This window comes from Centruroides vittatus, unplaced genomic scaffold (genome assembly GCF_030686945.1).
Source record: "Centruroides vittatus isolate TY-2023 unplaced genomic scaffold, ASM3068694v2 scaffold_490, whole genome shotgun sequence".
Taxonomy (NCBI): domain Eukaryota; kingdom Metazoa; phylum Arthropoda; class Arachnida; order Scorpiones; family Buthidae; genus Centruroides; species Centruroides vittatus.
Window position 1 is genome coordinate 1,000,276 of NW_027122711.1, and position 15,678 is coordinate 1,015,953.

Consider the following 15,678-nt stretch of genomic DNA (forward strand, 5'->3'; position numbering starts at 1 on the left):
GACATTAACGTCATTGGCAGGAGAGAGAAAGAACATAAAATCATCCATGTGATGGCGATTCTCTTCTGTACCTTTTAATAATAATAATACATTATGATATCTCACTTCTACTTATTATTTGGACTGGTGATTTAAGGATCGGCCACTGTGTTGCTGGAAAAGCACGAAGATGATGTGTAGTTTTGTCCCAAATAAAACTTTATTAATATGTTTACAGCGTAGATTATTTGTAACAGAATAAATTTTAATGATGTAATTTGTAAACGCAACGATACGTTGTTGAAAAGTATAAACTTGGCTTTCATTTTAATTATAATTAATTTGCTTAAATAAGTAATGATTTTTAAAATATGGTTTGAATATAAATTAACTTCTTTTTACACGCTTAACATTTATATAAGCAGATACTCAAATTTGCAAAATTGTTTTTTCAGTTAAATTTTCATCGTTAAATACAAAATATAAAAATTTATATTAACAAATATCTGTGTAAAATTTTAATTAAATTAAATATTTTAATTAATTTTTAAATTAAAAAATTTAATCGTAATACTTCAAATATTTATATATATTTTTAATTTTAAATTGATATTAACATATTTAAATTCAATTCGACTAATGAAATGCTTCATGTAGAAGTATGAAATTGACATGTTTGCTGTGATTTGATGAATTGTTTTTATGTTTGACCAATAAGAGAAAAGCTTTAATTTACTCGTATTAAAAAGTTATAACAATTAAAATTTATTAACTATTTTAATATTTTCAAATAAAAGTAAAAGATTAAAATAGAATTAACTTTTCATGTTTTATGTCGATTGATTAATTGCAACATCATTATAATTATAAAGAAAAAATTATATAAAACTATAAAAGAAATAATTTTACACTCCATAAAATGTATTTTGCATGTTATCTATTCAAGAAAATGTAGAATATATTTGATAATGAAGAGTAAAAAATTAAAAAAGAAAAAGGTTAAATATAAAACGTGCTAAATTTAATGCATTATAAACGTAGTAAAGCGTGATTTTATTTTTAATAAGTTACAAAATGGTATTAACAATTAAGTCCAGATATTTCTGGTAAACTAAATTAACCCATATTAAGAGCTTTTTGCTTTCATTACAAAGAATGAATAATTAAAGTGAAAGAAGTAAAATTAGATATTTTTATAACAAATTTTTGGTGTAGCTTTTAAAATAACTTACCATAAAAATTAACAATTTATCAAGTAATTAACTTAATTGTAAATTATGAGAAGATATTAATGAATTTTATGTAATCTCTGGAATAGTTTTATTCATAAATCTATATTCAACTTAGCTTTAAAATATGCAGTAAATATTGAGTTTTCGTTTATTTTTTAACATTAGGATAAAGTTTAAAGCTATTTATTCTTTTTTTATTTTTTTGAAGTGTAAAGGCATAAATAGTTTAAAATCTGTGACGTAAAACTGTAGAAGCTCTAGCTTCCTACAGGACCTATATATTTACATGTTCTTAGCAGAGAATAAAACATTTCAAGAAGTGAAATATAAATAAAAGCACCAGTTTCAAGTAAAATATAAATAAAATTATTAAATTTATGGTAAATTTAGTCTAATTTATTAAGTTACTGAAATATTCATAAGCATGATAAATTCGATTTTTTTCCTCTAAAATTTGTAGTAAATTTCAAAAAGCAATTTGTTTGTAATAAATTATATTTAGCCATTATAACATTTAATTACAAATAAAGTAATATTGTATTAGTTGATTACATTATTAGAATTTACTTTTTCACAAATTAACAATTTCGTAACTGTAAAAAGTCGTCAATTTACGCGCTAAATTAATTTTTAATAACTTAAACAAGCGCAGAAATAATAAAATTAGTTCTAATTTTTCTTGATAAATTTACTGTATATAATATTAGTCTATATGTAAGTTTTTATAAGGTAATATTTTAATATTATGAGACTATTCAAACACTCATGCGTTTTGAAAAATAGATTTTAAATTTAAGGATGTTTAAATCGATAAAATAAAGAGTAACAGCTTTAAGGGACCTTTGGTCTTTCGAGACTAACTTATTGTTCAAAGTGCAGTTGATCTGTCACCACTTCTACTCAGTCTAGTCAGTTGAACATCTTCAGTTCTCTACATCGAAAATTTCTTACTTTATTGAAAAATTTTTGTCCACTTGGAAAAAATTCCACTTCAGTTCATTTCGTTTTTGGACTTGAAATATTAAATGCAATTCAGTATAATAACCGATAGAAATTATTATTATTATAAATCTATTTGCTTATATCAATACCTAGATCAGTATGTATACACAGTTATGTAAAAAATGAAAAACAAAATCAAAGATATAAAATTTGCCTAGGTTTATATTTTAGAAATCGTATAGGGGATATATTTTCTCGAGTAAGGTAAATTCTTAGTAGTCTATCGAAATATTTTATTTCGAAGAAAGAATCAATACTACATTATAGAGGATATATACTGTGATATTTGCTTTATGGAATTGCAAAATAGGTTGCACAAATTATATTTATTTTGTTTGATGCGGTTGATAGCAAAGTTGCATAAAGAAAAAAGTATATAGAATAGAATATTCTACTTTAGAAAAGTTTGAAATTTTGAATTGAAATTCTTCAATTCAAAATTTATACATAGAATTCACGTCTCGCGGAGTTGGAATATGCAGTAAATAAAGTTTCAGATAACTCAATCATGTTAATTTAGAATGAGATGAAAAAAAATGAATTTCATTTACACAATAGGTAGTCTTTGCTCCTCTCGTTTACCATGCACTGTAATTGAAAGATGGCAAATTTCCGAAATAGTATATACAATATTTTATCATCGAGTTGCTCATATTGAATATTAATCACATAAATTCACAGTAAAGACACGTACTGGTCCACTTGTTACCTGGTTAAGTAACATTAATCATTTGTGGGAACCGCTATTATTTTAACTAAATATATTAAAAGGAAACCCTTTTCACTAATTAATTATTAATCATCTAAAATTATTATTTATTTTACAAACTCAAAGTAAACTCGGTAACTGTCAACTTTCATACTACGCCTATTATTATTAATTATTACCGCAGGTAATGCGCCATTTTAATTATTGTTCTGTAACCTTTAAGCACACGTGTATCTCAGGTAATAAAATATTAAGGGAAAGATACGTTTCAATAAATTGTTATTAGATAAAATTATCTTATTTATAGGTTAATCTCGTGTTATTATTTGAGCATTTTTATTAATAGAACTGAACATTAATTTATTTTAAATAGCAATTTCCAGTTAACTGATGATAGTAAATTAATAATAATATATCTAAGTTATCCTTTCATGTATATTCCGTTGATGTATATGTCTATATGTGGACTATAGCCGCATACTCCCTATGGTTTAGATATCAATATATAGTAAACCCAGTTGCATTAACGGAATTTATCTAATTAAACCCAATCATAATTTTCAATACAAGATAATTATAATATTAATTAAAGCAAATCCATTCATATGGATGCAGTAGTTTGAAAGTTATAACTTCACAATGTTTCTTAAATATTATTTCCTCTGCTAATTACAATCATTGTTCAAGCACTGGATGAATAATTTTCAAAGATTATCAACAGTTTGTGTTGGTAAGCTTCAATGTTCCGGAAATTAATGGCTAGACGAGGAAAAGTGTCAGATAGTTTGCTAAGTAAACAAGAATAATTCTTCCATTCTTCTCGTTACATCGTCAGAATTTACTCATTACATTCATAAGAACCTCTTCTCCATTCGATTTAATATTTCTTCTTATTTACAGAAAATATCAAATTATCTGTGAAATTTTTTCCTAGTTTACTTAAAGATAACTCTTCTTTTAACTTATTTCGTGTCCAATTTCTTTCTCTTTTTTTATTATCTACAAAATCTTGTTTAAATAGGATAATTTATCACCATCAGATACGTGTTAATACAAAATAATTAATTAAATATTTTAATGAAAAATTATACATTTTTTATAAAGTAAATGAACGAATTAAACAATACATTTTTTAGATATGTAACTTATATTAAATATGAAGAGACGTTGTGTAATATTTGAAAAATTCTTATTCTTTTGTGTAATAAAGATTGTATTTGATATAATTTTTGTATCACTTGATATAAGGTTTTTATAAATTTAATTTAGTTGCTATAAGAAATCGCATATAAAATTTAATAATTATTTTAAGTTAAAATATATAAATAGTTCCGTATAACGTGTTGAAAGCAATCTAATTTGATATTTATTTGATCCTAATAATTTATTCTAGATTTTAATAAAATTCTGTATAAAACGAGGAATTATAATTTATTATTTATAAAACGAGGAATTATAATTTATTATTTATAAAACGAAATTTATAATTTATTAAAAACATTTAAAAAGCTGTTTTTTATATTTCATTTGATAAATTTTTTAGACAGAGCTCTATACATATATATTCTGTACAATTTATATATGATGTGAAAAAAAATAAATTACATATTCTATAAAAATAATTTATTAGGAAAATAATAAGATTGAAACATGTTCACATGGACAACGCTTAAATCTAGCTAAGAATGCAAGATTGAATAAAGAATCAATATACAACTAACGTTAATTTATCAATTTCCAGTAGCTCTCATGAATGTTTTTCACTTTCACTCTTAACTTTATCAATATTATCTGCAACTAAGCAGAAGTGGATGTGATGAAAACTCCAAAGTAAAATGAGATATTTTATCGAAATTACTTTTATATCGATGAGTACAGGTAAGTTAACTAATACAATACAAAGCACAGCACTTAGCGCTTGTCATGATTCCTAACAGAAGTGGTAGAAGGAACGTGTCCTGAGACGTCTGCCAAAGCACGTCTTGAACTCCTACTCTCCTTAGAATAAGATTAATGGCCACCTCTAGGAGTCATTCCATCTGTTTTGTTAGAGGTGGCGAAACCGCAACAGAGAAAATGTTCTGAGATCGATGTTCCTTGATCACGCCAAGGTTTGCTGGGACCCGATCCATTTCCACACCCGGTCACGTAAACGGGAAACACCCTTTACCTCTTCTTCTCTTTCTTCCTTACCAACTAATGAAAAGTCATTCCTCTTATAGCAAGCCGTTGTATACTGAAGCCAAGTCTAATTTACTAACTTGATATATACTACTCGTTTTCAGAGAAGACAAACTACGAATTTCGGGACATTGGTCGTAAGGGATTTTCTGTTTTTATTCCTTTCTTCTTGTAATAGAAGTTCATGAACCTTGGCAACATTCCAGATTGTTGGAATGTATCTGCTCTTATGAACGTCTCCAATGGTTAAGTGTGAGCGATAAGATGATATGGACCTATATATATATATTTATTTATATTTATATACTTTCTAGTATCAAGTTACAGCTTTGTATTTTACCGTAATAACGATATATTACTTTATTTCTTTTTTGAAACGGTTTCAAAACTTGCAACTAAACTGTTCAAGTAAATCAAATTTATAAGAAATTCTATAGCCAATATGAATCATTTAATACATTTAATAATTAAAGCGATTAAGTAGAGGTAACGTACTGTATACAGGAAAATAATGATTGATTAAGAGTAACTAAACATATTTCTAATGAGCTATGGAATCATATTCATCGGATTTAAATCATTATCCATTTTCAAATTGATTCAAACATAAATTCTCAATTTTAATCGATACTAAATTAGTATAAAGGGAACCGTAAATATGATTACTTGCACCTTATTTTTTTTTAATTTTACTTACAGAAGTCCTTAACATAAGTTCATGTTCTTTTCTCTTTTTTAGACTTACCTTCATTAATATGCATTATTTTTTAAATGACGTGGTCTTTGTTATCTTACCATTATATTAAAACGGCATTTAAAAGAAAATTATGAATTAAACAATCATAATGAGAAAACGTAATAGTGATGTAATTAAAAAAACACATCGCTATTTTCTCTCTTTTTATGATAGAATAATGATTAAGAAAGGTATATTAAACGGGAAGTTAAAGATGGAGAAAATCTAGTTTGAAACTTATTTTTTCCTTTTAGTTTGAATTATATAAGTAATAAGATGAAGAACAATTAAATACGGTAGCATCGTTTCTACTAACGAATATAATGTTCTTTGTATTCTACCCTTACTTTATCACTACAGTTCAAATGATATTTTGGTCATCTTATTTCGTTAAGGTAATGAAGTTTGATGGTCAACGACTGTTTTTTTTTTTCTTCTTTTTTCCTTTTCTTTTCTTTTCTTTAAAGTTTCCTAAACTGAGAAAAAGATTTTAATTAATCTAAAAATAGATTTCTTTTCTAAAGTAAATGATAAAATCTTACCTTTTTTAAAATTGCATTGTTTGTCATGCTTATATATATTACAAATTTTCACACATTCTGGGCAATTTTATTTAAATTTTATGATTAAATTGCATTTTATTTATATCTGTAAATTTAAAATTTAAATTTATAGAATCGTCATACATAATACGTCTTAAAATTGGAATAATGTAGAAGAATCAGGATTAAATAAAATGTTTTTCTTTTGTATACAAACTCCTCTATCTTCGTTGTATTAACTTTGATATACAGTATAGGCAACAGCATCGATTGAAGACGTATTTGTTTTAGCAACGATTGGTTAGAGTAATAAAAAATAAATATACTTAGAGCATTTTTAACATATATTTTTACTAATGTTTTTAAAATTTAACGCAGTATCTTCAAATGATTTCTAAAAAAAAAATTTGTACTTTATATCTTGCATATATCGCAGAAGACGATTGATGTTCGCAAAAATTGTAACATCTAATTTTTCTTCCTCTACTTCCACCTCAGATTTAGTTAAGATTTACTGTATACATGCAAATTTTACACATTTGCATATGTTTATGAGCATATATACGATTTACTTACGATTTATGAACGTTTTATTGCTAGATACGCAATAAAATTCTATATCTTTTATTAAAAAATAAAATACTTCATACAGGATGCGAAATAACGATTTATCACATATGAAATAAATTTCTAACGGTTTTCTTTCTTTTTTTTTTTACTTTGTTTAACAACAAGTTACAGCAGAATAAATACGTTGATATGAAAGGAATTAAAGCTCAAAGGAAGAAAATAATTGAAAGTATCCCGAGCAGACAAACAATACTACACAAAAGTAATATACTGTATATATAGATATACTTTGAAATAAGCATATATTTGTGGCAAAAGGTTATAATATCTCAAATAGTTTAGATAATATTTCAATTTCGGACAAATTTTTGTCTTCATTTATCAATTTTATCTTAAAACTTAGAGAAGATGGGAATGAAAATCAAAATAAAAAACTATAACCCGAACGAAGCAATAGAACATATGAAGTAACAAGATAAGAGAGAAGTGCAGTAACACAATACTAATAAAATAGACTGGTGGTCCGTAGATAAGGTTTCTTTTAGGTTACTGTTGGGACAATAGAAAAGAAAAAAATATATAGCAATCCATGGCTTTATTCTGCATCATAAATAATTCAATGCGTTTTTTATTCGTTAGATGTGAAACTTTATCAAATACCACTATTCTACTTCTACAGAGACATAATGTGGTATTTTAGTTCAGTTATTTTTCTTTAGAAGGAGGAGAAAGGGGAAAAAATCATATTTCGACTAGTTATTCAGTCTCTGTCCTAAATTATTTCTACTTTACTATCTGTTCAGTAGAGCTGTCATAAACAGAAATCCGTATATCACACACCTATTATTCTAAAAATACTAGGGAAGCTGAAGCTTTAAACGTATTTGATTCCAACAATGACACTAATGACGGCACCCACATTGTTTTTATTGCTCTTGTCTACTTTACATTGACAGTTAATTACTTTATCCATTAAGTAATTCTTTGTTTCTACTTCTGTTCGATACAAATTATTATAATTACTGTCCAAGAATTATTTTGTTAAGTTTTAGAAACGATTCTTTTCAAGAATTTAATTTATGACGTCTCGGTTCTTGTAAACAAATTTTTCTTTATTTGTATATTTGCTTATTTATAATCTTGTTTCTTTCTCTCTCTTTCTTTTTATTCACTATCGATTTGTTTTTGGAGATTATGAAATTTTTATCCACAGAATTAGACTACTATATAAATATTCAGTGAGGATTAAGTACTTTTCTAATATAAAATTTCGATAAATAATATAGAGAAATTTAAAAATAAAGTAATAAAATTAAAATTATATGCAGACTTTTGTATTTAAAAGCTCTAATGAATTACAAGATAACATTAATTAATGATTATTGAGTATTATATTTATCCGTAAACGTCCTATTAAGAATTAAATAAACGAATTTTTTCAAATTTGAATTAATATAAATAAATTCTCATGACATATTTTTAATTTTTCATTCTTAGAATTCATTAAATAATATATATTAATAAAAACCTATTTTAAATTTTAAATATCTTCTTTGGTAAAAAAAATCCTTGAATATATGATTAATATATCTTCCAAAGTTTACATTTGAAGAATGTAAATAAAAATTAAATTTCATTCTAGGATTAAGGTTATTTATTAACTTCATAAAATATGATTAATTATAGAAAAACACGAATTAAAATCTAGCTAATTTACATTTTATCTAGTGATTTCAATCATAATATCTTCCCATTTACAACAAGAAAGAAGGGTTACAAAAATCCCCTTCTTGATTTCTATGAAGTTAAGTGAAAGTTACTTAAGTTAAATTTCCATAAAAACATTATATTTTATGTAAGATGTAATAAATCTTACTTTAGCCATATATATTAATCATTAAGGAAGAAAATAGTGGACATAGTGTATAATGATGTTCGTGGCAATGATTAATTGCATCTTTGGATATAGTTTAAGCTACATTCTATTCATTAATAAATCTCAGTATTTGTTATGAAGTACAGCAAATCGAATATCGTTTAATTGAATCCATGTTCGCTTCACTGCTCGAACAAGTGCGAATAATGTCTAATGATCTATACATGGTTCTACTTCAATCGTGTTCTCTTAATATATACTATAAAAGTTTGTATAAATAAATAAAGAAAAAATGTGTAATTTTCTTAAAAGATTAAATTTTCATACGTAACATGTATAAATTTTATTTTCTAGCATGCACAGAAAATAGGACAGGAGAGAAAACAAGACATGTTCATAGGACACGGTGCATCTTGCGTCATGCACGTACAGCAGATAATGATCCAACACCCTATTTTGACAATGCCACAAGTCGCAATATTACCACAATGAATGGAAAAACAGCGTATCTTCCATGTAGAGTTCGACATCTGGGAGATAGAACAGTAAGTGTTCCATTTTATAAACTGTGTTTGTTGAACAGTAGTCTTAAAATGTATTGTCTTTGTTTAATTTATAAGCAGTCCGTAGTTAGGAATAAATCGCTGACAGATTGAAGGAAAAAGTGAAAAAAACTATAATTGACATTTTTTTCTAGCTAACATTAGGTCTATTAGCTACATTTCAAGTGTACAGTACGTTTTCATCATGTATGATGAAAGCGAAAGCATATATTATATATACTGAATGTGGCTAAACTAAGTTGGTTTAGCAACCACATAGTCCCTCGGATCTACGGGTCTGTTTATAAATGTGTCGCGAAGAATCTGGAAGAATAATAAAAATAACAAAATGATAACAAGAATGTAAGAAAACAAAGAATATTTATAAATAAATACAGAAATATATTATAAAATAGAGAATAAAGAAATGAAATTTTACAAAAATCTAAAGAATATTATTTCAATTATCTTTTAGTATATATAGAATTTTACTAATACTTTTTAAAATTCTTTGCCTATTCATATTCATTACGTTTTCTTGCATTTAATCATTTTTTTATTATTTGTTAAGTTAATATTTTATTAGTCTTAACACTTTTCTGTATACTTCAGAAAAATAATATAAGAAATGTCATCAGTACTCGCACCATAACGTGTCATATATAAAGAAAAATAAATGATGTTTGCTGTATGTTTAACTATACATAAGATGGTGCAGATGTTCACAATTACTGCACAGTATTTAGAGTTCCAATTGCACTTCCAAATGCATATCAATTTGGAATAATTAAGGTAATTTGATTATCCGAATTCTGTACTACAGTATATAGCTCTATACTTACAGTATATGGATTAAGTTTAGTTATTTGCAGCAGTTGTAACATTTCACTACAGTTATTAGATCTGTGAAGATAGGGCTAATTATAGTAATGTCTTAATTTAGTTAAACTTTACAATTTATTTCTAATTTATGTACTTAAATTATTTATGACAATACGTCCTACTGTGCATAAAAGCGTGTGATTTACCAGGAATGTCATCAATGTTTATTTAAATACATAAATAAACATTATCCTATACATTTATAAATTTCTTCCATTTTTTTAAAATGTAGCTAGCAATGTTTGTATTCGTGACAAATTGCGTGTTTAGTGACTAAAAAACACAAAAATTTGTAGTAGTATACTTTATTTTGAATTTTAAAAAATGTAATTCGATTATAAGTTAGTATAAAAATAGTTAAGAAGACGAGCAATGAATAATGTATGAGGATATTCACATTTTTAAACAAAAAAGAGGATCATTTTTATCAAGGTAAGTTCTTAGGAAATATACAAATGAATTCTTAAGATGTAATTAGTTTCCTAAATATAAAAGAATATAATTTTATAAATTTTTCTTTTTTATAAAATATGAATATTTTCATATTTACTGGATACAAATGATATTAAAGAAACATAAATGAAATTTTTCTAATGAATGTGCGAAATGAACATATGTTTAACATTTATTTAAATTATTAACACTAATTGAAGTTAACATGACAGCAGTTTCGTTAATCTAATTATAAATAAAGTTGAACTGAAGCATTAGTTTAACAGTGTACCATATGAATATATATTATTTTAAATTAATTATTGAATATGTTCAATCAATTCGAAGTTTGCATGTGTTCATTATCGTTGTATTTTTTCTCCTTCTCCCTCTCTTCTAAATATATTTTTTTACTTTCATCATTAAAATATTCGTTTGAAGATACTTTAAATGTTGGCATTACTAATATTTTATTACTGTAGTTACAATCCTTCTGTATCGATTCTAGTTCGAGGAATAGTAGTCATTAATAAATGATTTCGAATCGTTTCTAGACAGCTGTCGCTAGCAACCTCTTGCGAAGATAACTGTAGAAGATCGATAGAAACAAAACAGTTGCATTTACTCTTTGTTTATGACGTTGATAACCGCAGATATTCAAATATTGATAAATTTTACCTTATTTTTAAAAATAGTTATAATTATATTTTTATAATTAATATTTAAAACTTAAAATTAGCTATTTTAAAAAAGAGGGTGGCTTCCTTTAGAATACGATGAAGTGGATTCTGAAGTGAGTAATTTGAACTCTCTAAAAAGTCATTAAAGTGTTTTGTTATTTGACCCTTAATCTTATGATTATAAGTACTTTAAAATATATATTAAAGCGTATAAAGTGTTTAAAATATTATTTTTTACTTTAATTGTTTGAATGATTTGACGTTTGAAGATTATTAAAATTAATAAGTTTTCACGTAATTATTTCGCAGATTATTATTAACTACTTTGATAATAAATTGCAGATTGACTTTTAATACTGTAGAAGTATTTTAACGTTTATAAAATTTAAAAAGATTTTCAGATAACAATAGAAAATTTAAAAGCCTATTTATTAAGTAAAGTGTTTTACACTTTTCTTTTTCATGTAAAAATATTTTCTAGAGTATTTATCTTTAATGTGTTAAATAATTTTAAAGTTACAGAAATATTAATAATTTATTTAATAATAACTTTTTTGAAAATTTTATTATATTATTAGACATAGTTTTTAACGTGTTTATATTATCACAGTTTTTTAAGAGAATTAAAGTATAGCCTATGTAAAGACATGACAAGCCACTTAATTAGGATTCTGCTTAGAAGGAAATCGATGTCATTTGTTATTTTTTAAAATTTTATTTATGAGTCAACTCGTAAGTAAGCGTAGCTTCCCTCTAGCTTATTTTTTAAAGTCTTCATTAAATATTTTACATAAGGATATGGATGACATATTTTTATGTGATGCTCTTTTCCTTCATTTCATTATGTGTATCTTTTATGGCTTAACGCTTATAAGTTATGTCATATGTAAAATATCTGATGAAAGTAAGAGTTAAAGGAAAGCATAGATCTTCGTTATCCCGATAAGGAAAAGCAAACTGGAGCAAACAACTCCGGTCGATGCAAACCACGTTCATGCAAATCAAATTTAGCACGACGAATTTGGATCGATGGTGCAAAAGACCAATAGATCAGAATTTCTCAAGAATATTTTATTTTGGTGAAGAGAATATCCGAAGAAGGATGATCTCCAGCGTCAGTTTTGTCTCCAGTTTTGCGTTTGTTGTACGATCAATGAAAACAGATAGGAAGAGGATTGTAAAGTGGTCCACTTGCCCACGAGTGCAGAACCCAATATCGATCCACTTCTCAATTGATTGATCTGACTGGCAAGAATATTTTAAATTCCCAATCTCTTATCTTCATCTTGGCCACATTTACGATTTATCTGTTTAGTATTGCTCACTCTCTCCTATAAAATATCTAAGGAGTTCTTATAAAATTAAAAATAAAATAAAAAAAGTAACTTGTTAAAGTAATATACGAAACTTTAATAACAGTTTTATATGAACGTTACTGAAAATATATATATATATATTAAAAAAACGAATTACGTTCAACTCAATTTAACTTCGATTTTTAAATTTCCTATAAGTAAAATTTGTTGATTTAAAGATAAATACTTTTAGTCTTTTAAATTTTCAATAAATCCTTTAAACATGTAACAGGAAAACAGATAAACCAACAAAGAAAAAACAAAATTTCCGAGTAAGCAGAGTTATTTTTAAAAATGCTGGGATAACATATTAGCTATACAATTTTCTGTAAAAACAAAGCAAACTGGTTTCATCATAACTAAAATTCTTTTCTTTTACTTTGTTTTTATTTTTTATTTTCGAGAAGAGTTTCAAACGAACGATTGGACAGACTTACAGACAGACAAATTGGATATAAAATATATATATTTTTAGTTATTAAAAAGCTACCAATAAATTGCAAATTAATTTATTACTTTAATCTGTTTGGTTGCTAGAGTTTAATCGTAAAAAAAATGCGACCAATCAGCGTAAAGAATGATGTAAAGTTCTTCAACCTCAATATGTTCTAGCGTTGATTGGTCTTTCGATATTTGAACAGTAATTAAACAATATCCTAATTGGTTAAAGAACCGTTACGCCCTTTTTTTCATCAAAAGGCGAATGTTTCTAGGAAAAATTACTTATTACGTTGATTAATTTCAAGAAAATATTGATTATTCACATAATTGTAACTTTAGAAAATGCATTAATATTTTAATACCTTTCTTTAATATACATATATATTAATCGAACTTCGCAAATAAATTCTATAAATTACTTAAACGGATTATTAAATTTTGTACTACTAATCTGCAATTTAAAGTTCATTGCCCCTGCTTCTAGGAAACATTTTATATAGTTTTTTTTAATCAAATATGTTATTTATTTAATAACTATCATTAAACATTTATACATTTTTAGACTCCTAATTATCTTAAATATTAGAAAAAATAAATTTATTTTAATAATATAATTAAAAAATAAGTAGTTTTGCTCTTTAAAATAAAAAAGAAATGATTATTTTACTGATAAAATAGAGGAAAAAATGGCGAATTTGATTTTTTTTTCATTTGGTTTATGCACGATTTTCAATTTTACGAATAACTGAAATATTTACTTTTGTATTATTCAGGTTAAGAGTTCCTGTAATGAAGATTTAATAATATTTAGGATCTACATGTAGTATTTCTATTATAAATATAAGATTTAATCTTGTAAATTTTTTAGCAGTTAGGTAGTGAGTAATTTCAAAGATAAGTATATCTAAAGCTATTTGCATATAAAGAATTTAATCAAAGTTAGCAAAATATGTTTTGTTTTAAGCTTTAAATATCTTTTAAAACTGATTTTCTCGCTTTAAAAATCATAAATATTTATATATAAAGGACTCGCGAGAATTTCTATATAAATTAAATTTACTACGATGTTATATTATCAAAAATATAGGCCTAAGTGATATTTCTTTTATAGAGAATATTTACATAAAATTTCTTACTAATATTAATAAAATTCAGATTTAAATTATTACAAACTAATCAGTTAATGTGTTAAAAACATAACATAAATTATGATAGTAAAAATTATATATTTATGTTTATAATATAGGAAATAATAGTGTAATAAATGTTCTCGAATAACCTATGTAAAGTCTATTCTACATTTTATATATATTTTTCTAGAGTATTTATTAAGCCATTAATCTATATAAAATTTAGAAGAAACAGATTTTATACACAGTAAAAAAGATTAAAACATACAAGAAAAGATATATATATATATATATAATATTAAATAATTTATATACGTGTATAAATTATTAAAATATATTTAAAAAGTGACCAAATAGTATGTTTTTAATGCATATATATTCATAATAAAGAAACAACTTTATACTAAATGATAGGATAAACAATGATAAATATGCTGTAAAAATATTAAAATAAATAAATATATATGACTATATATAACAATTATTTTTATGGTTACTGTTATTTTAAAAATATTTCTGAACAGATTTATGAAAAAAAAAATATGGCAATAAATAAAATAGTATAGAGTTTTATTCTATAAGTAATTCGATTATAATATTTTAAAAAATGTAAAATAATTTAGGATAAAAAAAGCTTTTAAAGTTTTATTTTTTAATGATTTAATATTTTCAAAAATTCTTTAAATATATCTAAAGAAGAAGGTTTCTGATGTCTTTTCTCGGGTCTTTTTTTGAAAGCTGTCATCTCCTGCCTTTCTTTTTCTAACTTTCCATCCCTTGATCTCCACGAGTCACACGTCAGCGAATGGGTTTGAAAGCAGTTCCCACTTCACCATTGGCAAAAGGGAAATCGTTTGATTTCGATTTCCACCACCTTTTGCTGTGTTTCTTTTCCGAGACTGAGTGACGGAACTTAGGCTGCTGCGGAAGTGCATCAGACCATTTCTTTAAATGGGATAGTCCTGTCTAACTCTGACCTTTCGACAACCCTCTTTCTGTTGAAAGTAAGCAACCCATACTTAGCTAGACTTTGTTTTTATCTGGGATTTAGAATGATAGAACAAATAAAATATTGGTTAAAGTTTATTACCAACTTTCTACTTCAACTTTTATGGCGTAACTTAAAATTTTTTTTTTTTTACACTTTTATGGATACAAAAATAATCGTTAAAATATTTTCTAAGGTAAACAAATCGACTTAGTTTATAAAACCTTTTTAAGTATTGTTTATGTTTAGTGTAAGTCTTTTATCTTGACTTAGCATAATTTTTTAATGTCGGCAAAGTGTTTCGTTGATTTTTCGATTATTTAAAAAGTGTATTTATATATAACATTTATTTACTTAAAAAAATTTAAAATAATTTAAAATTTAATAGTTTAATAATTTTA

At 25.0% G+C, this 15,678-nt stretch overlaps 1 protein-coding gene across 1 annotated transcript in view; it reads left to right on the forward strand.

Annotated features, from left to right (window-relative positions):
• Positions 1–15,678, forward strand: part of LOC136989363 (lachesin-like) — a 214,318-nt gene that overhangs the window by 133,614 nt on the left and 65,026 nt on the right. The window contains exon 3 of the mRNA XM_067287479.1: positions 9,182–9,372. Coding sequence (XP_067143580.1) covers positions 9,182–9,372 — 191 coding nt within the window. The remainder of the gene's footprint in view (positions 1–9,181; positions 9,373–15,678) is intronic.